This window comes from Cornus florida, unplaced genomic scaffold, assembly GCF_030987335.1.
Source record: "Cornus florida cultivar Cherokee Brave unplaced genomic scaffold, ASM3098733v1 CherokeeBrave_3.0.0_Hap2_Chr05, whole genome shotgun sequence".
In the NCBI taxonomy this organism is placed as follows: domain Eukaryota; kingdom Viridiplantae; phylum Streptophyta; class Magnoliopsida; order Cornales; family Cornaceae; genus Cornus; species Cornus florida.
The window spans coordinates 91,524,547-91,548,375 of NW_026775575.1; the positions used below are offsets into that span (position 1 = coordinate 91,524,547).

Genomic DNA, 23,829 nt, shown 5'->3' on the forward strand with positions numbered 1-23,829 from the left:
CACAGGATCTCCCAAGGGTTTTGGTTTCACACACAAAATTACTAAAATACACAAACACATGGGCACACTACTACAAATTCACAATGAGCCAATTCCACACACACACACACACACACAAACAAAAGAACTAATCACTTGTGACTTGTGGGGTTCCCCGTACCAATTTAAGAAGCCCAGGACCAACCAATATACAACCGATGTGAGACTTACAACGTATCTAAGCAACGAGCACATCTATCATCGAAGTATGATATCTTAAATCAGTGTTCCTTGGCTGTAAAAAAGGCTAATTTGATAGATATAACTAAAATCAGAGGGGAAAAGGCTACCGTTGAATTTCAAGCTGTGTCTGTAACAGGTATTGGGAGGAAAATCCTCACATATTAGATATTTCCATTCTTCAAATTTCAGAGATACAGTGAAAAGACTATGAATATACAACAGAAGAAAACAGAAAGGAAAAGAGAAGAAAATGACGGTCATCACTCTTTCTGTAAAGGAGGATATGCAGGCTAAATTTCAACCAAGCTGGTGACTCCTAATAATCCTGCATTTTCGGACAATAAAGAATCATTAACAATGGTATAAGCAACAAATTTAGTTCAATCAATGCAAAGAAATGTAAACAGTTGCCAAAGACTACTTGCCTTCCCAACCGTGAGAGCTCAGGCTCTGCAAGTAGCATATCTTGTAGTCGTCCCATAGTCATTTCCTTTTCACCAGAACTACAAAGGCAGAAAGAGGAGGTTTCCATGTCAGTCACCAGAACTACATGGGCAGAAAGCAGAGGCTTCTATGTCAAGTCATTCTCTAAAAGGAGGACTGTCTTTTTTAAAAACACATGACTATTAATAGGCAGATCCTACATTTGGCTAGGAGATGAAGGGAAAAGAAAAAAACTGGAAATTTATAATACAGCCAAATATAAAATAATCTGGAGTACCATTTTTTCTTTTTGAAAGATGAAAAGCATGTGTGTGTGTGTGTGTGAGGGAGACAGAGACAGAGACACAGAGAATGTGTGCAGACTTTCTGCATAAAATAATCTGGAGTACCATTTTTTCTTTTTAAAGATGAAAAGCATGTGTGTGTGTGTGTGTGAGAGAGACACAGAGACAGAGAGACAGAGACAGAGACAGAGAGAATGTGTGCAGACTTTCTGCATTCATGTGCATTGATTTACCAGGCAAAGAAACCATATCATTCAGAAACGACAATGTAAGATCAAGAGCATCCATGATAATTCCATGTATTAATTATTAAAAACAGTGCATTTCATGTATTAATTATTAAAAACTGTGCATCTCATGATCTCATCCCTACTCTACATGCTTATTCAAAATCTGATTCCACTGTATTCTATACTTGGAACTGTATCTAACTTCATGAATCCATCTAAAGTGACCTGACACAAGATATCCTAGGGTACTACACATTTCCCTGTTAATATGGCAACCACAAAGTGAAAAGACGATTATTACATGTACTAACACTAACTATTGTTAGAACATCACCACGGTCAGCATGTTTACTAAATGTAAGAGAACTTTATATCCTTTGTCCATTGTGAGAATCAGCATTGCTTCTTACAATAAGCTCCTGTAAACTCGCTGTTATTGGTAAAAATAACAATTGTGAGAAGCCAGTAGGGGTGCTAAAACTCACCAATTAATATATCTGATTAGGGAATAAGGTCCTAATCTACATATCAGATTAGGGAACGAGGAGATCCACAACTATATTATTCCTTAGAAAAATTTTGTTTTTTTTTCTCAGCATGATTAAGTTCATACCAAAACAGGGAAATTGCTTGGCATGAGTTACAACAGAAACTAGTAGGATGCTCAGACTCACTAATTGGTAAATCCGACTACAAAGATTTCCTTCATGAGACAAACCCTGCAAGACTTTAACTACAAAATATGCTAAAAGTACTAAACACTTCCGTGTACATTATCCAGCCTAAGTGTCTCAAACTTCCTTTGTTGTGGGTGCTTTCTTTATGAGGATCTTAATGAATAACAACTTAATAAACATTCCTTCTTAACGTGAAAAAGAAAAATTCTAACACCAATCCTGTCTTTAGGGTTCTTTAGTTCAGTTACTTGTGTTCAGAAATTTTAGTTCTTCCCCAAAATCTTTGGTATTTGTAACAATTGTCCCATCAGATAACGAATGAAGTCTTTTAATGAACTCAAAATTTTACAAATATTCTTACAATAGCAAAATTCACACCCAGTACTTCTGTGCATCCCACCCAGGGTTGAGAATGTTCTCCTCTTTCTCAGTTTCCCCCTTCACTGTTTACTTCCCCCTCAGCCCTCTGGCCCAGAACATATGTAAGCCAGGGCAAGAATATTTTCAACAAAGTCTCCCCTAATAAAGATATATCACTATCACGTAGTCTTGGAAGGAAAAAAGAGAGAAGGAAATTAAATATACACACCTATAAATGAAATCCAGCGAAAGCAGCCTGTTGTGGATAATGTAATCACTACCAATGTAAGTAACAATTAAGTTACCAGCATCTGGGTGGGGCCAGCTCCTTGAAGTAGGAAATCGCAGTACAAATGTCCCAGGATCTTGAAGGACCCCGGGACCTTGAAGTGAAGACTCTGCTTCTTCCTTTGTAATGAATCCTTCTATCCACTTTGGTGATTCAGAATCCCACATTGCATTTATCCAATCTCTTGATAATGTAAAAGCTACTGGATATAGCCAACACCACATCTTCTCAAAGTTTTCTCGGGCCAGTAATCCCTTGCATCCTGCAATTCTCCTTAGAAGTTTGAAGTCCTGAAAAAATAAAAAATAAATCACCATCATCATCATCACAAATAATTTTACTGAACATGCTTTATAAATTAAAATTTGAACACAAAGTAAAAATATACTTGCAGAAGTTATCTATAATCTCTTGCAATGTCTAGGCCACCTCCCAGGGTTTTATCCCAGTAATTACCCAACGCATGTGGGAAAGGAGAGCGCATTCTCCAGGAGTATTAGCCAGATGCTCAATAATACCTCCTATTTAGTTGGGAAAAAAATTCAAAAGAAGAGTCATAATGCCAAGGTGAACAAGGAAGTTTTCCAAATGGACCTATAAATCTTACTGTTCCGGCGTTCTTATAAATTTTTGTTTCTAATTAATTTTATTCACAATGCACCTTCTATCCAGAAATATAAATGAATCTCTTCAACCACCCACTCTTGTCGATTTGCCATACAAATTATCAACCATCAGATAATAGACATTGGAGATGGTAATGATCTTTCAATTATAAGGCACCAATTACAAAGGATTTATGGTTCATTGTTCATAATTATGCTTCTTGTTGCGGTAACTTTCTTCATGAAATCTGCACTTTCTACAAGCTTTACTCAGGTAGGCTAAGGTCAAAAGAGCTAGAAATAGGTTGCACATAAACAGACTTTTTTAGGAATAGGACTTACGTTGGCAAATTTCATACAAAACTAGAGTCTGTATGTTTTATTTTAGCTTTTGTATTGGGCTCAAAAGCTAGTTAGGATGATTAGTTGAGTTACCCTGGCTAAGGGCCAAAAAGGAATTAAAAGAGCAAGGGAACAAAGGTAAGCTCAACTCTCAAATTATGCACTCACCAAAATTAGGGTTATATGCATTCATCTATAGCAGTAAACATGTTAGGTTTTTCATTTGCATGTTTTGATATATAGAAATACGTTGTGGATTGCATAAAACTATTTTAGAAAGTCAACCTAATTGAACTATGATAGGGGATTTCAATCAATCGAACGATGAAAAGGATGAACTAAAACCTACTGGACTAGGTTTGATCAATCAAACCCGATTAGGTCCTGATCAGTCAAAATATGCGGGAAAACAGTTTCCAAAATCTCTCTCAACCCTAAGCCTTCCCTGCTTCTATATTTTAAATGAACACGCTAAGTTTTCTGAAAACATAGGCAAACAAAAAAAAGAGCACATATAAGCATCATAGATTTTTTGAGTGCAATCTAGCAAGTGAATTGCTTGGGTTCTCTTTAATTTTCATTTATCATCATACACTTGGACGGTGAATGATATTGTGTGCTTTTTTCTTTTTTTTTTTTGGTAAGTAAAATTTTATAAAGAAAGCGCTCAAAAGGGAAGCGAAACCCAAAGACAAACAAAAGGCCAAGAAGCACCTCAAGCCTTCATAGAGGCCAAAAAAGGGTGGAAATAATAAAAAACTTAAGCATAGAAGAAGGCTTCTCCTTTCCATCAAAATACCGCTGATTTCTCTCGAGCCAAATACACCATCAAATACAAAGAGGTGCAGCCCTCCAAGCATCCTGAATGAGAGCCCCCACTGAGAATCCTCTCCAAGCCTCAATCAACCCTCTAGAGGAGTGAGGCATGACCCAAGGGATCCCAAACAAACCAAGCATTAAATCCCAACAGTCCCTAGCCATGCTGCAATGTAACAGAAGGTGATCCACAGTCTCCTCGAGGAGATTGGTTGTGTGCTTTTCAACCAATGTCAACGAGCTCTAAAGGATTTCAACACCACAACCGATTTTCACTCAACCAACGTAGATTAGACATTACTAGTTATGGAAATCAAAGTGCTAAAGGAGGAGTGGATTTGTTGAATGGCAGCAGTGAAGTTCAAGAAGAGCATTTGAGGGAATTCTTGGACTATGTCCCAATATTTTTTTTTTTTTTTTTTTTTTTTTTTTTTTTTTTTTTTTTTTTTCACGTTAAAATCATATGTGAGTTTTCTGCATTCCTTTGCTTTATATTCTACAACATGATGATTTTTACATGCTTTACTAGTTACAGAAATCAAAGTGCTAAAGGAGGAGTGGATTTGTTGAATGGCAGCAGTGAAGTTCAAGAAGAGTATTTGAGGGAATTCTTGGACTATGTCCCATGTTTTATTTTTTTTTTTCGCACATTAAAATCATATGTGAAAGTTCTCTGTATTCCTTTGCTTTATATTCTACAACATGATGATTTTTACATGCTTTATTATTGTTGAAATCCAAAATTTAGTTAAAGTTTGTTTAAATTTTGAATTTCTGTCAAAGTTTATTAATTAGTTGTGTAACCTATTCACCCACTCCCACCATGCAACTTCCAAAAGATTTGGTCCACATCTGTTAAATTAATTCCACATACTTGACCTTTACAAAGAGTCCCAAGCAGTAGTCATCTACGTATGTGAGTATGTGCATGCATGTATGGGCATGCACTTGCGTGTATGAGAGAGAGAGAGAGAGAGAGAGAGACCTGTTGTGTTAAAAATCTGGTACTGCAGCAGGCAATCTTCATGAAACTGTCCATAATCTCAGAAGCCACATTATCCCAAAGAACATGATGGTTGTTCGGTGAGATCAAATTCCAGACTTTTGTTCCTTCCTCTATCAATCTCTTTGCCATTGTTATTTGGTGCCTAAAAAAAAAAAAAAAAAAGAGAGTAAATTCTCCTTAGAAATAGGATCACAAAATATATGACATTCATGGGACATATCCCATGCATTTACTAGCGCTGTAACATAAAAAAATTACAGTATAGGGCATTGAAGCACCCACATCAACAATCCAATTAGAACTTATGAGTTAAAAGGGCATTACACCAAACTCAACCTGAATAAGCACACTTATTTTCGTTTCTTTTTCAACAGTTTAAAAAAGAAAATGTAAGGAAGAATACCCAAAGCCTAAAAGAGTACATTATTTTCTTCAAATCAATTTGGTACTCACTATAGCTCCTGCTAGTGAGAAATATACTCATAGGTCCAACCCAGGATAGGATTCAGTAATCACTATTAGTTTCACTTACCAATCTGTTATTAGAAACCACGACAGACTATCATGCCACATGGTTTCTACTATATGCCAACTAAAACTCAAAGAAAATAAATAAATAAAAAAAATAATGCATTCACTAATATTGATGATATTTAGAAAATGGAAAAGCCTTGTATATTACCTGTGATGGGAACATCCAGAAAATAGGGAAACCTGCTGTGCAAAGTCTGCAAGTTCTTGTTCAGAAGCTGATGTTGCAAACTCCTTGAGTAGAAAAGACCTCTCAGTTAAGCCTCCCAGGCAGTATTTGAAAACGGTCAAATCTGACACTGGGTTTCCATTAGCTGACATACACTTAAAAACGGAATTTCTTGCTTCAATACTCTCAGAATCAGATGGGGAGTTGTCTGTTTCTTCATCATTTTCTAGTCTCACCTCCAAACTTGTCCCATATGCATTATCGTCCTAATTAAAAACATTGATACACTGAGACCAATATGTCAAAATATAATAATAATACCAAAAGATTTCTACTGTAATAATCAAAGAGAACATTCTAAAGTAATCATATTAGGGATTTTTGCAAAACAAAAGGCATGAATAGCTTAAATGAATGAGTAGGGCATTACATGGATAAGTTGTAAGCAGTCTCCACTTGTATTTAGGGTTTACGAAGCCTATGAACTAGTCTCATTAGTGTAAAACAGGAGAGCCCAAAAATGAATAACCATCTGACAAATTTGAAAGAGCTTTGCACTCTTTTACCCTCCCTTTTCTTCTTTCCATCACCACCATCTCTTTTTTTTTTTTGCTCCCACCCTCTTCTATTCTCTATATTATTACTTCCAATATATGTCCTCCCTCTCTCTCTTCATGGAATTCATTGTCCTTTCTCAGATCTTTCTTACATTGCTTCTCTTTTCATATCTATCTCTCAATTTCTCTCGTCTTCTGACTTCTTTTCCTTTCATCAATTTTCATATTTAAAAGCCTTAGTGGAAGTTACTACATCAGTTTAAATACCCTGGTAGAGGCTACATCAACAATTGAGGGAGAAATAATATCATTTTATAAACCATGTCTTATTCTTATCTTATCTGTACTATTATGACGCCCCACATTGCCAGGGGAGGAGAAGTGTTGAGGCTTAACCATGTAGACACGTTTTGAGCAAAACCGTGAGCATCGAGAGGAGTGTGTGCAAAGCAGACAATATCCACATGGTGCAGAGCGGGTCGTGGCAACTATCTAGTTTTCCTGGACAGCAACAGAGCTGGTTCATGACATTAGGGGTGGCAACAAACCAAATTTTCAGCACAACTACCTTAACATGTACATATTTACCATTACAAATCCACTTCACAATGGATAACAGATGGCCTGACCCCACCGCAAAAGTGCAAGCAGATTGCTGAACAAAGTAAGATTTGTGTCTATCCATAGGTATGCTACGTTAATAAACCACTCACATACAAGACCAAACAGGTGAACTGCCCCAAAAACCTAAACCTCAAAAACATCAAGAAAAAGTTAAAATAACAAGAATAAATTGAAACATAACTGTTAGCCGAGATATGAAAGGCTAGAATCATGGATGTAACTTACAATATTAGCCTAGATATGAGAGGCTAGAATCATGGGATTTGACTTTATTTGCGCATATGTCTTGGTACAGAATACGCAAAGATTATATTCAGTTTCCTTTCCTGTAACAGTAACATGTGCTCTTTACATATTATTATTCTCATTCAACCCTTTACATATTTCTCTTGTATTCCTTCTATCTTGTATTTCTTCTATAACAAAACAATAGTAGGGAGGGAAAGGGAAAAGAAAAAAAAAAAAGAAAGAATTTTTTTATTTTTTTGGGTCCTGGCAAATATGTCACACCCCCACTTTGACCCTATGGGGACTTGAATCACCTCCACTTTGGGAGGTAGAGATACTATTGAACTACAACCCTTGGTGGTAAAAAAATTAAAATATCGAATAACGACAGCAAGAAAATCACGTCGAGAACCTAGCAAAAACAAGTAGCTTTGGGGCTTCATCTAACCAGAAAAGGAAACCTTAAGCAGCACAATGAAGAAAACTTCTGGATCACCAACATTGGAGTTCTTCAAAGGAAGTGTATCGGATTCTGGTACATGAAATCGGGATAAAAAAACACAAAGTTACCATATTCGTTATCAAATTAGGCCAAAATTCATCCGATTTCAAGATATATCAAGACGCTTAATTCATTTATACATAACAGACAAATGTGCAAGCATGCCACATAGGTATAATTCAAAAGGAAGATATCACCTAAAAATTTTCCAGTACACACAGTTTCAATGCTACACAAGTACTTTATGAATGAAAATGATACAAAACAGCATAATAGATACCTCATTAGTAGTCCATACACGAGAGTTGCATTCCTCATCAGCTCGCTCCAAGGTAATATCGGGCTTAATGGATGCAAATAAATTTTCTTGACTTAATTTGACCCGCTTAGATGACAGGCTTGGTTTTGCTTCATGTATAATATTTTGCAGAAGTTCCGTAGATCCATCATCCAACCCAGAAGATTGAGATCCATTGACCAAATGACTCATGGAAATTGATTTGTTACACATTACAGTAGATATCCGCGTATTACGATTCCGCGAAATACAACGAATCGGAGGTGAGAATGCCTCAAGAAAAGGATATCTTTCCATTTTTGGAATGTCAAACCTAATCTGGAACAGTCTGTTATCACACTTTGATGAAAGCTGAAATGGGGAAATAAAATTAAGTCATTTGTCAGTTCTGTTAGAAATTAAATAATGATATCGAATGCTAAAACTTAATAGGACTATTTCTGAGTATTATATCACCAAATACGACCTTTCCAACTTTTGGCACGATAACCAGATGCTACATGAGGGGGAAGCATATCAATTGAATTCTAAACAATCATCCATTTAGAGAGTGCCTCATGTTGAGCTGTTGAAATGACACGTGAGCCTTTATGGTAATGAAATAATGTCATTTGACTGTGTGAAGTACCTTGTAGCATGTAGACTGAGACAGGGTGACATATAGAGAAGTGGGTCAAATACCCACCAGAAGGTTATATGAGACATAGTCACATAACTAAACCTATAAACAGATCGGATTTGGACCGGATCAGGCTTGATCCAATCCGAATCTGATAAGGTTATTTTTTTATCCAATCTGATATGATAATTATTTGTTAATAGTCAGATATCTGATCTAATAACCCAATCCGTTAAAGGTGTAATTTTTTGTTTAAAAAAATTTAATGTCAAAAGCGATAGCAAAACAATGATTAGAAAAAAGAGATAAAAGCCAAAGAAGACAAATACTTATCAAAAAAAAAAAGTCAAAGAAGACGAATAAAAAATGAACAAAAAAGAGAAGAAAATTAGGTATTTGACCTTTGTTAAAGGAAAAAAAAAAAATAGAGTAAGAAAGAATAGAGGGAGGGAAGAAGAAAAAGAATGAAAAAAATAATGCTAAAAACATTTTGATACTATGTAAATTGTATATATTATAGAATTAGATAATATATTTATAACATATTATATGATATTAAATAAATATATCCTAGTGGGAATAATACGCATGTACAAAAGCCAGTTACTTGTGCACCTTTTCCCTAACATAAATGGAAGTATCCTGTATCTGCTCATTAATGCAAGTAAATGATGTTCCGCAAGCTATTGATTCATAATGATATTAGCACCTGAGATATCTTGAGCTTAAAGGAAGCACGGCCATTGATTAGTTTGCTTGGTCTATCAAAACAAGCAAATTCGATTCCATCATAACTTGTTAGAAGGGGAGCTTCTGCGTCACAAGGCTTTTCTACAGGTGCCCCATTGTCATCGTACAAAAGGGAAGCACCAACCTAAACATGACAAATAATGTGAGCTGTATATATATATATGTAAACATCACTAATCTGTATATATATATGTGAGCTGGAGACACAAACCTCCATTTCCTTGTTTACAGGCTGGCCAAACGCATCAAATAAAACAACATCCAAAGAAAAATTCCTGCGGCAAGATGCCTGTGTCCCCACCAAAAATAAAGGGACGCATTAGAAAAAGTCTCATACCAGTACCATTTAGCTTGAGCAACAACTACAACTTGTAAAACATTCTGTTTGCTGGCATCTAATATATTCTACCCATAGGCAATAAGATTAGTGTTAGGTTAAAAAGACTTAGGTTGGCATATTTTGTGAATCAAAATTAGAGTATGTATTTTTGTTTTTATTGTTGGCTTAGCTCAATTTTTAGAAGTCAGTGTCACGTTACTTACTTGTTGGTCATGGTCAAAGATGGAAATCAAGCAAATCAAACGTAATCTTCAACACAAAGGGTACAAAGATAATTTGACGTCACTACTATGCACTCACCAAATTAGGGTTCATACATTCTTACATTAGAAATTTTTAAAATATCATGATTTGATTTGGAAAATCCTAGTTGATATGCATCACAAGTGTTTCGGGAATTTCCTTTCTTAAAATTTTCTTAGTATACAATTCCTCAATATCTTGATGGATTGAGGTATTGATCAGGAATCATGTTGACCGATCAACATGTCTCTCGATCGATCGAGTTGTTCAAAAAAGTAGTTTCCTTTTCAGCTTTAAAAACTAGAAATCTTATATTCTACACAACACTGATTTGTCTAGAAATAGACTATCATAGAGCAAACCCAAAGACATACAAAATTTACAAAAAGAATTATATGATCGAGAGCTTTTAAGCAAAATTGAGTGCATTTATATTTTTCTTTTAGCAATCATCAATTGCATCAGATAGGTGAGTGTTATATGAGTGTGTGAACATTATAATTACTCTGGAACTGATTTGCACGAGTTCAAGACCAATGATTGTCAAACCGAGATTACATTGGACGACTACTCATTGGAGATCACATCATTGGTTGGAGAAGCGGATCGCATGAGAAGCGGATTTGTTGATGAGCATACTGTATTCCTGGAGACTAGAGTGGAGAGTTTAGTGATCAAACTGTGTCGAGAAAATTAGGGGTTTCAAGGCCTGGAAACTGTTAACCTAGTGTAAATCACTTTCTCATAGTCGATTTGGTTTGCCTGGGCTAGATCTTGTGCTTTTTTTATGTTTGGATTTTCTCTATTAATTATCTTTTTTACTACTTTATTTTATTATTGTTAAATAGTATATTGATTACATGATGGACTCATTGGATTTCAATTTTTAGTTTCAATTTATATTTGATATTTCACTAATTTAGCTAAAAAAATTAAAAGGTGTTAAAATTAGGTAAAGCCTAGGAAGCACGGATACAGCCACGAGACACAAATACAACACGATACGAGCACGGGTGGTAAATCTAAAAAAAATAGGACACAGATACCGCGTGGATAAGTCAAAAATAATAATAATGTAATATATTATTATATATATAAATAATAGTTTTTGGTCATTTTATCCATATAATCATTAATGAAATCACTAATTTGGAGCTAGATGTATTTTATTTTTGTTTTATTCTATTTTATTTTATTTTTTTAATTAACCCATAATATATTTTAAATTGCATTGAATCCCATTCTTCTAAAAAAATCATTACAAAACCACTCCGTCGTGTCCTGAAAGTGTCCAAAACGTGTACTTGCCATGTTCTAGCTGTGCCCAACCAGAAAATAAAATTTCAAATTTCAGGACACTTCTAGCCGTGTTCGTGTGTCCGATACTGCCACGGCACCCAACGAAGTGTCTGTGCTTCCTAGGATAAATCTACCAACAAAACCCATTCACCCCCCTTTATGTTTAGATCATGGACCTTGCGAAAACTTTACATCAAAGCCTAGGGTTCCGCTCTTTAACCCATCAATTGGTATTAGAGCCTATTTTACATGGACTCTCCTATTTCCGTTTAGGTACTCGTGTAACTCGTGCTGACACAACACAACATGTGTATGAGTACAAGATATGTGTTTGACACACGAACCCAAATTGGACACTTTGATCCTTCAATCACACATGATCGAAGAGGAAGAAGAAGAAAGAATTGTCAAGGGTTGCAGCTTAGTGGTACTTTCTCACTTTCCAAAGTGGAAGGCCGGCGGTTCGAGTCCCCATAAGGTAAAGTGGGTGTGTGAGTTTCAACAAGAAGGGAAAAAAAATCAAATTTAATAACAGACATTCCTATCCTATCTATGATATAGATGAAAACCCTTTTCTTCTACCACATCCCATTTAATTTGACTAATAATTCTTTTGAGCGCTTTTTTTTACAAATCTTACTTATAAAAAAAAAAAAAAAAAATTGAGTAATAATTGAGTATATTCTTACAAAACAACAATAATGAACATTACACAATAATAAACATATAGTGTATCCTAAAATTTAGATTTGAGTAGGCCTGGCACTTAAGACACACCCAAACCCTATAGACTTACCTGAGTCCAGTGCACTGAGGAAGTGTAAGACACAACCTGAACATGACAACTATTGCAAATATGTGACAATAGTGTCCAGTTGAGAGCAGCTTAAGAAGAGGATGATGAGGAGCATCTCACTCAGATCTAACTGACAAAGGAAAATTAACTTTGATCCTGATCTAGTTGCTTGGAAAGAGATAGGACACCTAATTGGTTAGGTGGACCTACGATTTTAGACAAACCCAAGGATTGCATCATTTGGAACTGTTGGAAATCTTATCTATAAGTTGACTCAACGATTATGGCAGATTTATTGGGTCTTCAATATAGACTAATATTTAGGGATTTTATTTTTATTCTGATTTGATTTGATTTTATTTTATTCTCTTTATTTTGATTTGATTTTATTCTCTTTTCCATATTTGTAATTTTCCGCTTGTATATAATGATAGTCAGGCTCTTAAATTGAGTACGCCAATTTTACCAAGTTACTTTTTGGTATCAGAGCCTCAAACCTACGCCTCCTCCATCTCTCTCTCTTTCACCGCCTCTTTTAATATCTCCCTCTATCTCGTTACAGCCCCTTCCCTATTTTTTTTTTTCACAGACCTCTCTTTTTCAAGTCGCTGTTGCGACAGTCCTAGGGGGAGTCAATCTCCTCTAGGTTCGACCCCTGTAGGGGTATTCCCTTAGTCTTTTTCATGCACTAAGGGTCAGAAGACGTGTTTGTAATTTTTTGGGGCTGCCGGGATATTCGGCAGCATTTTCGGATCAGACCGCCGTGTCTCCGGCTTCTTGGTTTGATCAAAATCAGGTCTATTCCTCCTTTATTTGAAATTATTGGTAATCTGCTGAATTGTTCTATTTAATATTATGGCTAAATCAAGTAATAATAAAGAAACTCTCTTTTCGGCGCAACACACACCGGCTCAACGAGTTACTAGTGTGCTGTTCAATGGCCGTAATTTTGCATCCTGGGCTCGTTCCCTCCGCCTCTATGTTGGTGGAAAAGGCAAATCAGGGTGGATTTTGGGTACTGAAAATAGGCCAGATATTAAAGATCCTAAATATGCTCAGTGGGATATGGACAATTGCACCATTTTAGGATGGATGTTTAATTCTATGGAGGAACGCATTTATAATATATTCATGTTTTATGACTCTGCTAATGACTTGTGGACTGCTTTGAATCAAATGTATGCTCATTCTAGGAATGATGCTCGTATTTTTGAATTATATCAAGATATTGCTAAGGCCTCGCAGGAAGGCCTGAATTTGTTTGTAACTGATTATTTTGGGTATTTGAGATCTCGTTGGAAGGAACTAGCTCAATATGAGCCTCTCAGTGAATTTCCTTCTGAGGCAGCCTCTTTTCTTGTCAAACGTCTTGATCGTCAACATACCTATCAGTTTTTGATGGGATTACGCCCAGAATTTGAACTACTAAAGTCTCAGATCTTGAATGCATCACCAATGCCATCCCTGTTGGAAGCCTTTGCTACTGTTGATGGTGAAGCACGCAGGCACCGTTTAATTCAGCCCATTCAGCCCTCAATTGTTCCTGTACCAGTGTCTGAGCCTGCTAGGGATAGTATGGCTTTTGCAGCCAACTTTGGATCACGAGCTTCTGAAGGTCAGATTATTTGTCACCATTGTGGAGGGGTTGGACATGTTAAGACTCGTTGCTTCAAACTTCATCCTGAACTGAAGCAAAAATTTTTTAGTAACCGTTTATCTGGAACTGGTTCTTCTCGTACTGCGGCTGTTACAGAAACTCCTGTTACTACTGGTGAATCTACTGTATTTCCTGGACTGAGCCAGCTTCAGTCTCAGATTAGGCATATCCAAGACCAGCTTGGCTCCCTTGCTTCTAGAGTTAGTGCTCCTTCAACTGCTCCCACTGCAACTATTGCTACAGGTACTCCTACTGCATTTCATGTTAAGGCCAAGCAGCCCACTTGGGTTCTGGATTCTGGGGCCAATGATCACATGACTGGTGAGTTATCAGTTTTTTCTTCTAATGTCATATTTGTTACCCAATCAGTGTATCTTGCGGATGGCTCTACATCTTACATTCACAGTAAGGGTGATGTTTGTCTGTCTCCTGATATTACTCTTTCATCTGTCCTTCATGTACCTAAATTTACCTTTAACCTTTTATCTGTTAGCCGGCTTGCAAAAAACCTCCAATGTGCAGTTATATTCTTACCAGATCACTGTTTGTTGCAGGACCTTTGTTCGAAGAGGATTTTTGGTAGGGGTATGAGCATGATGGGCTTTACTACTTTGGGGAACCACCAGGAACGAGTCTTCAAGCTTCTGTCCTACCTACTTCTAGTGTTTATGATGTTTCTTTTCGCACTTTTAGTCTGTGGCATGCACGTTTGGGGCATGTAAACTTTCAATATCTATGTCTATTGTTTCCTTCGTTAAATAAAGCATGTAAGGACCACAAGTTTCAATGTGAAGTTTGTGAGCTTTCTAAACATACTAGAACTAGCTATATTTCTCATATGAGTCGTGCTCCTAGTATGTTTGATCTTATTCATTCTGATGTCTGGGGCCCTTCCCCAGTTACTGTTTTCTCTGGACATCGATATTATGTGACATTTATTGATGATTATTCTCGTTGTACTTGGGTTTATTTATTGAAAAAGAAATCTGATGTGTTTCTTTTATTTACCCAGTTTCTTCAAATGATCAAAACCCAGTATAACACTGTTGTCCGAAATATTCGTTCTGATAATGGATGAGAATATGTTTCGAATGAGTTCCGATCTGAATTTAATAAAAAGGGGATTTTACATCAACTCACTTGCCCCTATACTCCTGAGCAAAATGGCGTGGCTGAACGCAAAAACCGTCATCTTATGTCTGTGGTCCGATGTCTTCTGAGTGGTATACATGTGCCTAAATTCTAATGGCACATGGCTGTTCTTACAGCTGCTTTTCTGATTAATCGTACTCCCAGTCGAGTTTTGGGTGGTAAGGCACCACTTCAGATTCTCCAGCCTGATTATACATTGTTTCACTTTCTGCCTCGTGTTTTTGGCTGTACTTGTTTTGTTCATAATCCTTCTCGTCATAAACTTGATGATAAATCTATTAGGTGTATTTTCTTGGGGTATTCTGCTATGTCAAAGGGCTATCGTTGTTATGATCCTGTGACCAAACATATGTATCATTCTCTTGATGTGACATTTCATGAAACTGTTCCTTTTTATCGTACTAATTCTGTGGTACAGGATTCTCTCTCTTGTGATCTGAAGAAGGAGATTTCTCCTATTGCCCGTCCTGTTCCTCTCTTTGAAAATCACACTGTCCTGGAATCTCCTTCTCCATCCATGTAGGGTTCCCCTCCACCTTTGCAGGTCTACTCTCGTCGCCATCGCACTCAACCTCCCCTGCCAGAATCATAATAATACATGGGAACTTGTTGCTTTACCTTCTGGGGAGAAAACGGTTTGCTGCAAGCGGGTCTTTAATGTGAAGTACTTAGCCGATGGTTCTATTGATTGGTATAAGGCTCGATTGGTGGCAAAAGGCTTTACTCAGATTCCGGGCAAGGACTTTAGTGCTACCTTTGCTCCTGTGGCTAAGTTGACGTCTATACGACTGCTTGTCTCCTTGTCTGCTGCCCATTCTTGGCCTCTGCATCAGTTAGATGTCAAGAATGCATTTCTTAATGGAGACTTACTTTAGACTATATATATGGATCCACCCCCTGGATTTCGGGTTGAGGGGGAGTATGCTGGGAAAGTCTGTCGGCTACGGAAGTCTCTTTATGGTCTGAAGCAATCTCCTAGAGCTTGGTTTAGTCGTTTCAACAATGTTGTTTTATCCATGGGCTTTGTGCGCTGCCACTCAGACCATACTTGTTTTATTCAACGTCGCTCTGATGGTCGTTGCATTATGTTATTGGTATATGTGGATGATATCATTATCACAGGTAATGATGTTTCAGGAATTGCTCAGGCGAAACTTCATCTTCAAAAGTCCTTTGATATGAAGGACTTAGGTCCTCTTCGATATTTTCTTCAAATTGAGGTTGCTAGATCCCGTCGTGGAATTTCTTTATCTCAAAGAAAATATGTTTTGGATCTTCTTCAAGATACTGGCATGCTTGGGTGTCGACCCGCTTCCACTCCTATGGACCCCAATCTTAAACTCTCTGTTGAGTCAGGGGAATTACTTCCAGATCCATCCATATATCAACGTTTAGTAGGTCGTCTTATCTACTTGACTAACACAAGGCCCGATTTGACATTTGCTGTCAGTGTGATTAGTCAATTCATGCATGCCCCTCGCTCAACTCATATGGATGCAGTCTACCATATTTTGAGGTACCTTAAGTCATGCCCTGGTCTTGGTCTGTTCTATGCCTCAGGAAATCAGTCTGGACTCTCATGCTTCACTGATGCAGACTATGCTGGATGTAAGACAGATAGACGTTCTACCTCTGGCTTCTGTACTATCTATGGTAATCATCTCATATCATGGAAGAGTAAGAAGCAGGCTGTTGTTTCTAGATCCTCTGCTGAAGCTGAATACCGAGCTATGGCTCAAGGTACTTGTGAGCTCCTTTGGCTTTAATCAATTTTGGGAGAGTTGGGTCTTGTACAGAAAGGTTCTTCAAGGCTGTTTTGTGACAATAAATCAGCCATTATGCTTGTTTTTGATTCTGTTTTACATGAAAGGTCGAAACATATTGAGGTAGACATTCACTTTATTCGAGAGAAGGTTCGATCGGGTATCATTAATCCTATTTTTGTTCCTTCTTCGGAACAGACTACAGATGTGTTCACAAAGTCTGTTGGGCCTTCTCTTCTCCAGTCTTCCATCGTCAAGCTGGGCTTAGTCAACATATTTGCTCCAGCTTGAGGGGGAGTGTTGGAAATCTCATCTATAAGTTGACTCAACGATTATGGCAGATTTATTGGGTCTTCAATATAGGCTAATTTTTAGGGATTTTATTTTTATTCTGATTTGATTTTATTTTATTCTCTTTATTTTGATTTTATTTTATTCTCTTTTCCATATTTGTAATTTTCCGCTTGTATATAATGATAGTCAGGCTCTCAAATTGAGTACGCCAATTTTACCAAGTTACTTTTGGAACAAAATATGCCAAGATTTGCAGATCAAATTTTGTCAAATTGCTGATTTGGCTACTTTCACTGCTAATTTAACCTCTTAACAAGTACTCGTTATGACTTGTTTCGGTGAGTGGACCATCTCAAATGGCATGTTTTGTAAGTTCTGTTTTGCTTGGGCACCAAACCCTGTCCTTACATGATCGGTTCAAATTTTTACTAGCATTAGTGAGGAGACTCAAACCTAGCCAAAGAATCTTGCAACCAAAAGGTAACACCCACTAGATTTTCAAAATTTTACAGATATATAAACACAACAACAACCACCAAACCTTTTCCCAATTACTTGGGGTCGACTACATGAATCCCGTGTTTTCATTCCACTCTATTTAATGTCATGACTTCAGTCAATCCACATGCTAACATATCTTTCTTTACTAACTCTACCCATGTTAATTTTGGTCTTCCTCTTCTCCTAGTATTACCCTTTGATGTGGACCATGTCATTTTTCCTACCGGTGCACTTAAAGGTCTTCTTTGCACATGTCCAAACCATCTTAACCTATTTTCTCTCATTTTATCTCCAATTGGTGATACTCCAACCATCTCCTGAATGTGCTCATTTATAATTCTATCATTTCTAATCTCACCGCATGCCCATCTCAACATTCGCATTTCTAACACCCTCACTTTATGCAATTGTTGTTTTCTAGCTACCCAACATTTGGTACCATAAAGTATGGCTGGTCTAATAGCTATTCTATAGAACTCCCCTTCCAATCCTAAGGGAATACGCCTATCACACAATGTATTAGATGCACTCCTCCATTTAAATCATCCTGCCTTGATTCTATGATTAACGTCATCCCCAATTTCTCTCTCATTATGAATAATTGAGTCTAGATAACGAATATGTTCACTTTATTGTACCTATTGATTCGCAATCCTCACTACATCCTCATTTGTGTTTCTAGATTTACTAAAATTACAATCCATATATTCAGTTTGTTTCAACTAATCTTAAACCCTTTACTGACATATCAATACAAAAAAAAATTATTTTCAAATGTACATATATCATCACTAGTAGACACGCTCGCACTTCTGCTCGTGTTCTAGCTCTTGCTCTCATTCTGCTCCACTATCCTAAGGAAGGAGTTGCTGCAAGGCCACCTTTACATCAAAGCCTAGACTTTAGTACTTCAGTTGGTTTTGACCAAAAACAAAAAAAAAAAAACCTGGGTTGCAGTGGCATGTAGTCCCCTCTGTTTCTTATAGCTTCAAATGACCCGTATACTTGTAAATACCCCATTATTTCACAAATCCCCATAGACATCATTTTTTCACATTTTACCTTTAACAAAATCGACTTTTGAGATGTGCCCTCTCTCTCTCTCAATCTTGCAGACATATCAATCACCATATGTAAGTCTGAAATTTACTTTTATATTTATTTCATATTCTACAATAATATTTCATTCTCTTTCCCCTGGAAAATGAAGAAGAATAAGACAAAAAAGGAAGAAAGAAAAAAACACCATACAAAGGGACTGCAAGAGACTTTGTATTTCACAGATGATAAAGCAAAAAGATAGTGAAAATGTAGTTCATTTCACATATCAACACTGATAACTGACTACTAAGAAAACATAGTCATACTATACCTTGCCACCAACAATGCTCCAAACACCTTCACTCTCTTCTTCAATCTCAGAAGCACTTGACCTATCTATAGACAAATTTACAGGCGGGTCCTAACATCAGAAAAAATATTTCTTAGCAAACTGAGTGACTTTATATTTTTTCAGAAATATGAGAAATCACTTGAAGCAAATTTAAGAATGACCATCAGTATGCACCTTAGCATAGTGATCCTTGATAGATGATGTTAGAGGCAAAACTTCCACACCACGGACATAACCCTGTAAACAACCTTCATCTTCATCAATACTAGCCAAATGCAGTCTCCTCAGAATATTCGAGTTGTCATCCAATGAGGAAGTTAAAGGCTTCTCTCCCACAATCTCTCCATCAATGTGAAGCCGCACAAAATCAATAGAAACCTAACATGAACATACCAAGAATAAGATTATCACAAACAGCTTCATAGAAGACCACAAACATCACACAAGACTAATGTCACTGTCAAATGAATTACTTAAATTAGTCGATCAGAACCTCAACTATATCCAGGTTTCACTTGAACTTCATAGAAATGTAATTTAGTCTAGGTTAATTATTGTTTATTGAGTGTCTCAATTGACCAAAAATGCAATGACTTTACACATAAAATGTGAAACTAATTCTGAAGCAAATTTCAGCTTGTCAAAACTTATTATTAGTTATAAAATATTTTTAGAGTTCATCCACTCTTTCAGCATCATTTGCTCACCATAATCTCCTCTTTAACGGCAGAACCATTCAACTAGTGAGGCTATCTAATGCATGAATGTGTGCTACTAATCTTAACTAGGTTACCAAGAGGTGGAGTGCAGAGAAATCAACATTCTTTGTACAAGACAGCAAAAAAAGCCACAAATTTAAGTTTGTCGTCAAATTCTTGGGTTTGACTAGTCAAATTCACACCATAGATTTCGATTGGATCCACTTAATTCACAAATTAGACCAAAATTGGCTAACCACTTGGATGGATTAGGAGATCTTAATTTTTCAAGTCTTTCCATTTATGGAATCAAAATTTCATATCTTTTTTTTTTTTTTTTTTTTTTTTGTTTAAATAAGTAAGATTTTATTGAAAACGCTCAAAAGGGAAGCGGAACCCAAAGAAACAAAAGGGCCAAAGGGCGCCTTAGACCTTCAAAGAGGCCAAAAAAGCAAAAATTTCATATCTTTTTTATATGTCGCCTAACTTTAATTCTAAACCCAAAGCCACAAAATGCAATCGTAAAGATAACCAGTATGTCCTCGGATGCTGTGCGTCAAATCCCTTATAAACCTTTAGGAAATTCAGACACCCTTAAGGGCAGCACATGAAAGAAAAATCACATTTTCATAAAGCCCAGGATGCTAGCATCCGAGTCCAAGCGAACTGTTTCTCTGAAAGTCAAATAAGAACTTACAAGTTAAAGCATATGGATGCAAAAAGCACATAATCCAGTGCCACTCATTGACAGAACCATGATACTGTTAAAGAAAGTTCTATATAAATTATCTCATGGAGTCGATGCAAAAATTGACAACAAAAGATATCACAATGGATTGGTCAACTCTTTTATATATTTAATGTGACCTTTAGGATGTTCATAACATACCTCACATCCAACATGAACCCATTTCTTCATAGGGAACTCAATATTGGCAGTTGCATGTGGAGCTTCTGTCCATGGAATAAAATTGCCAGGAGTAGGAGCTTCTTCGTGTAGAAATAGCAATGGCAAAATCATCAGTCTTTTCTTTTCATTCAACACAATAAAAGGGATACTGTAAGCGGTATCCGAGTTCACCTGCATACCCAAAAATGACCTTAAGTATGTCACCGTTTCACCATAGAACATAGACTAGAAACAGATAGAAGATGCACTTGAAATGATATTTTGACAATTGCATTGTTATTGAAACAGTCGAATGATGGTTATAAATAATTCTTTATGCTTTGTGTTAAACACATCCTATAGTGCAGGATATATGACTTGTTTCATTAATTTTGTAAGCTGAGTCACACATTGATGCAGATTGCTCGGGTGTGATAGGCAGTCATTTTTTTCTTCTTCCTGTTTGTAGTTTTTTAGACTATACAGTTATCTGACCGCAAGGGTAAGTGGCCTAAGTTGGTGGTCCTGATGAATTGTGTAGCCTAAGGCAATAATTGATAACTAATTCAAACAACCAAAAAAACTATCTGAAATACAGTCAGGCCTTTCTAGCTATCTGAAATCAGAAACCTGTTCATTCTGAAAGACTTCATCAGATAAAATGGGGGTTGGAATAGGGGAAAATCAAATACAAAAACCAGAATTGGGCATTTCTCCTTATAATGAATACAATGCTAGTATACAGTGAGATGGTCTTCTGAAGAAACTAGGGTACCTAAAAGCTCTGAAGTTTTGGTCTTTCAAGAACTTGTCAACGATAAATATAAAAAAACCCAATAAGCAAGCATTAACAATCAGTACAATCATTCAAAAAAAAAAAAAAAATGAAACAAATCCCTAGAAACAAAGAAATGAGAAATGGCTATGAATTACAAACAAATATCGAATGTTCAAGAAGGAATGAAACAAGATTACCCCATGATCCCTATCCCTATGTAGCATGCGCATAGAAAACCAGAAAGATATAGGTATAGACATGGTTATAAATATATATACATATAAGAGTTTAAAAGACTATATAGATTATATGTATATGTACATATAGAGAGAGGGGGGAGGAGGAGGCAGTTAGAGACCTGGCGAAGGATTATAGAGGGCAATGGACTGAAGTTGGTGAGGTAGAGCCAGAAACAGAGAGAGAAAGTTCCATTTTCACCGTCGATTTCAATTCTAAGATCCTTCAGCGACGAGTAATCGTCGGCCTCTGCCACATTAGTCCCCATAAATTGTTAACTTTTTTTCACAGAACCTAAAACCCCTCTCTCTCTCCCCCCCCTCTACTTTCTGTTACCTCTCTCTCTCAAGCGCGTGACGGCTGTTAATTAACGGTCGGTGTGTCTTCGGCAGTTCATGCTCTCTCTCTCTTTAATTGGAAGCAATCAGGTGCTTTGCATGTGCGACGAAAACCTCAACTTTCCAATAATCAGTCGACAAGTCAGGGACATGAAGAAGTGGCTCAGTAAAATAAGAAGGGCAAAAAAGAAAATTCATACGGTAATAAATACTGTACTTCTAATTCTTTCTTGAAAAATGGTTGGTTTTTGGAAGTATTTTGTTTTAAATAATTGTTTTGAGTCTCATTGAAGATTTGAATGTGAAGTTTAAATAATAAATCTTACAAAGTTTGGTTTTTTTGTTTTTTTTATTTATTTATTTATTTTTTTTTCTGTTTCTGGAGCTGGATGTCTTTATTGTACGAAAAGAGAGGTGATAGTCTGGAGAATAGTGTAATGCCAACGGGTACACTTCACCATTTTTTTGTTTTTTTTTTTTTTCGAACCGTGCATAATTTTGCACCAAAATTTGTAAACAGGACTATCAGTTGAGTTGATTATTTGTTTTTTTTAGAAAAACGAAAAAGAAAATTAGGATCATTTACATTACTTGCACCATGTAAAAACAATACCATTAGGATTATTAATTTGCTGGAAAGTTCTGTTTTTCTTCCTTCTAGCTCCAAGTTTGACAATGATTCAGAGAATTTTTAGTTGACAAAGACCCCCCAAATTTGACTCATTTGGTGGTTCAAAATTATCATCAACAACCAGCCCATCTTTCCGTAATATTCCGACTTTTTAGGGACAAAAATTCTCTCATGCAAATTCACTATCTGTTATATCCAAGTAAGTTACAATTAATGATAACTCATGTTGCAATAACATTGTAAAATTGGGTAAAACTTGAAATTATATAGCAACATTATTATAACGTATTTCACTAACGGAATGGAACTTGACCAAACTCACCGGAGAGGATTTGGTCCATTATTTAGACTAGCAACTACATTATCAAATGCTAAGAAGGTAAGAAACGGTTCTCTAGTGACCAACTGCAATCAATATCTACACCATATTGCTCATATGTCCCATAAGTTATGACTCTGGATAGTAGTCACAAAGAAGTTAAATCAATACCAGTAATGGAATTGAGCTTTCCTGTCAAATGTCAAGAGTAATTTCCCCTATTCTGTAGCTCCATGTTAGGTATGTTATAGTCCTTCAAGCACATATTGTGATGAAACTCATCTCACCTGGCTTTTCCCTTTCCTTTTCGGGTTGTAACAATCCCATATATACCACCATTTGTATGTCACGGTCTCGGTCTCCAGATAAATTGACGATAGTCTTTTTATATTCAACTAGTGAGATGCAACCTACTGAAAACAAATTAACCCGACCAAAGCAACTGAGCGTAAAGCTAGAAGTAGAGATTGTGGTCTCATAAGCAGATTTATATGTATCCCATACACTACCTTGATCGGAATAATCTGTATGAAGTAACCAGTGGACCTGCTCAGAAGTCTAGTAGATTAGCAGGGCCATCTGAGAGAATATAGGGTAAAGAGCAACCAGAGAAAATCTCAGGTCTGTCAAATATGTAGCAATTTTCCGGTGAGACTCGAGAAAATGCATCGGAAGATGACCATGCTTAATTTGATTATCCAACAAGCAAGTAAGAAGCGAAGGATTAAAGGCTATGGATTCTAAATGTAAATTGCTTGAAATTCATGCAACTAAACAGAAAAACTTTTCTGCTTAAGAATGTTGCCATGCAGGGGACAGGTGATGGATATTCAACGGCAGTAGTAAACAAAAGAATCAGAGATCAAGTAACATTGAATTTTAACCATGTTTTCACAATGATAGATTGATCCATTATGAAAAAGCAAAATAAATGTCCATTTAATCATT

The 23,829-nt window shown here is 36.5% G+C and overlaps 1 protein-coding gene across 1 annotated transcript; it reads right to left on the minus strand.

The window, feature by feature from the left end:
• Positions 1 to 314: 314 nt before the first annotated feature.
• LOC132307591 (SH2 domain-containing protein A-like) lies at positions 315 to 23,821 on the minus strand. The gene is made up of 12 exons (XM_059805400.1): positions 21,715 to 23,821; positions 20,579 to 20,770; positions 19,166 to 19,369; positions 18,971 to 19,060; positions 9,765 to 9,842; positions 9,513 to 9,677; positions 8,167 to 8,535; positions 5,958 to 6,241; positions 5,255 to 5,417; positions 2,447 to 2,796; positions 648 to 725; positions 315 to 547 (listed from the first exon to the last, which is right to left on the minus strand). Exons 1-12 carry the CDS (start codon positions 21,859 to 21,861, stop codon positions 520 to 522), a joined length of 2,148 nt encoding a protein of 715 aa, XP_059661383.1. The 5' UTR covers positions 21,862 to 23,821; the 3' UTR covers positions 315 to 519.
• Between the last annotated feature and the right edge of the window lie 8 nt (positions 23,822 to 23,829).

Bases quoted from the DNA above. Each gene is read 5' to 3' on its own strand.
- LOC132307591 (XM_059805400.1), bottom strand. From the start codon at position 21,861: ATGGGGACTAATGTGGCAGAGGCCGACGATTACTCGTCGCTGAAGGAT. The intron at 8,536-9,512 runs GTGCTAATATCA...TCCCCATTTCAG, and splicing joins TTAAGCTCAAGATATCTCAG to CTTTCATCAAAGTGTGATAA. The intron at 726-2,446 runs GTGTGTATATTT...CTGCCTTTGTAG, and splicing joins TCGCTGGATTTCATTTATAG to TTCTGGTGAAAAGGAAATGA.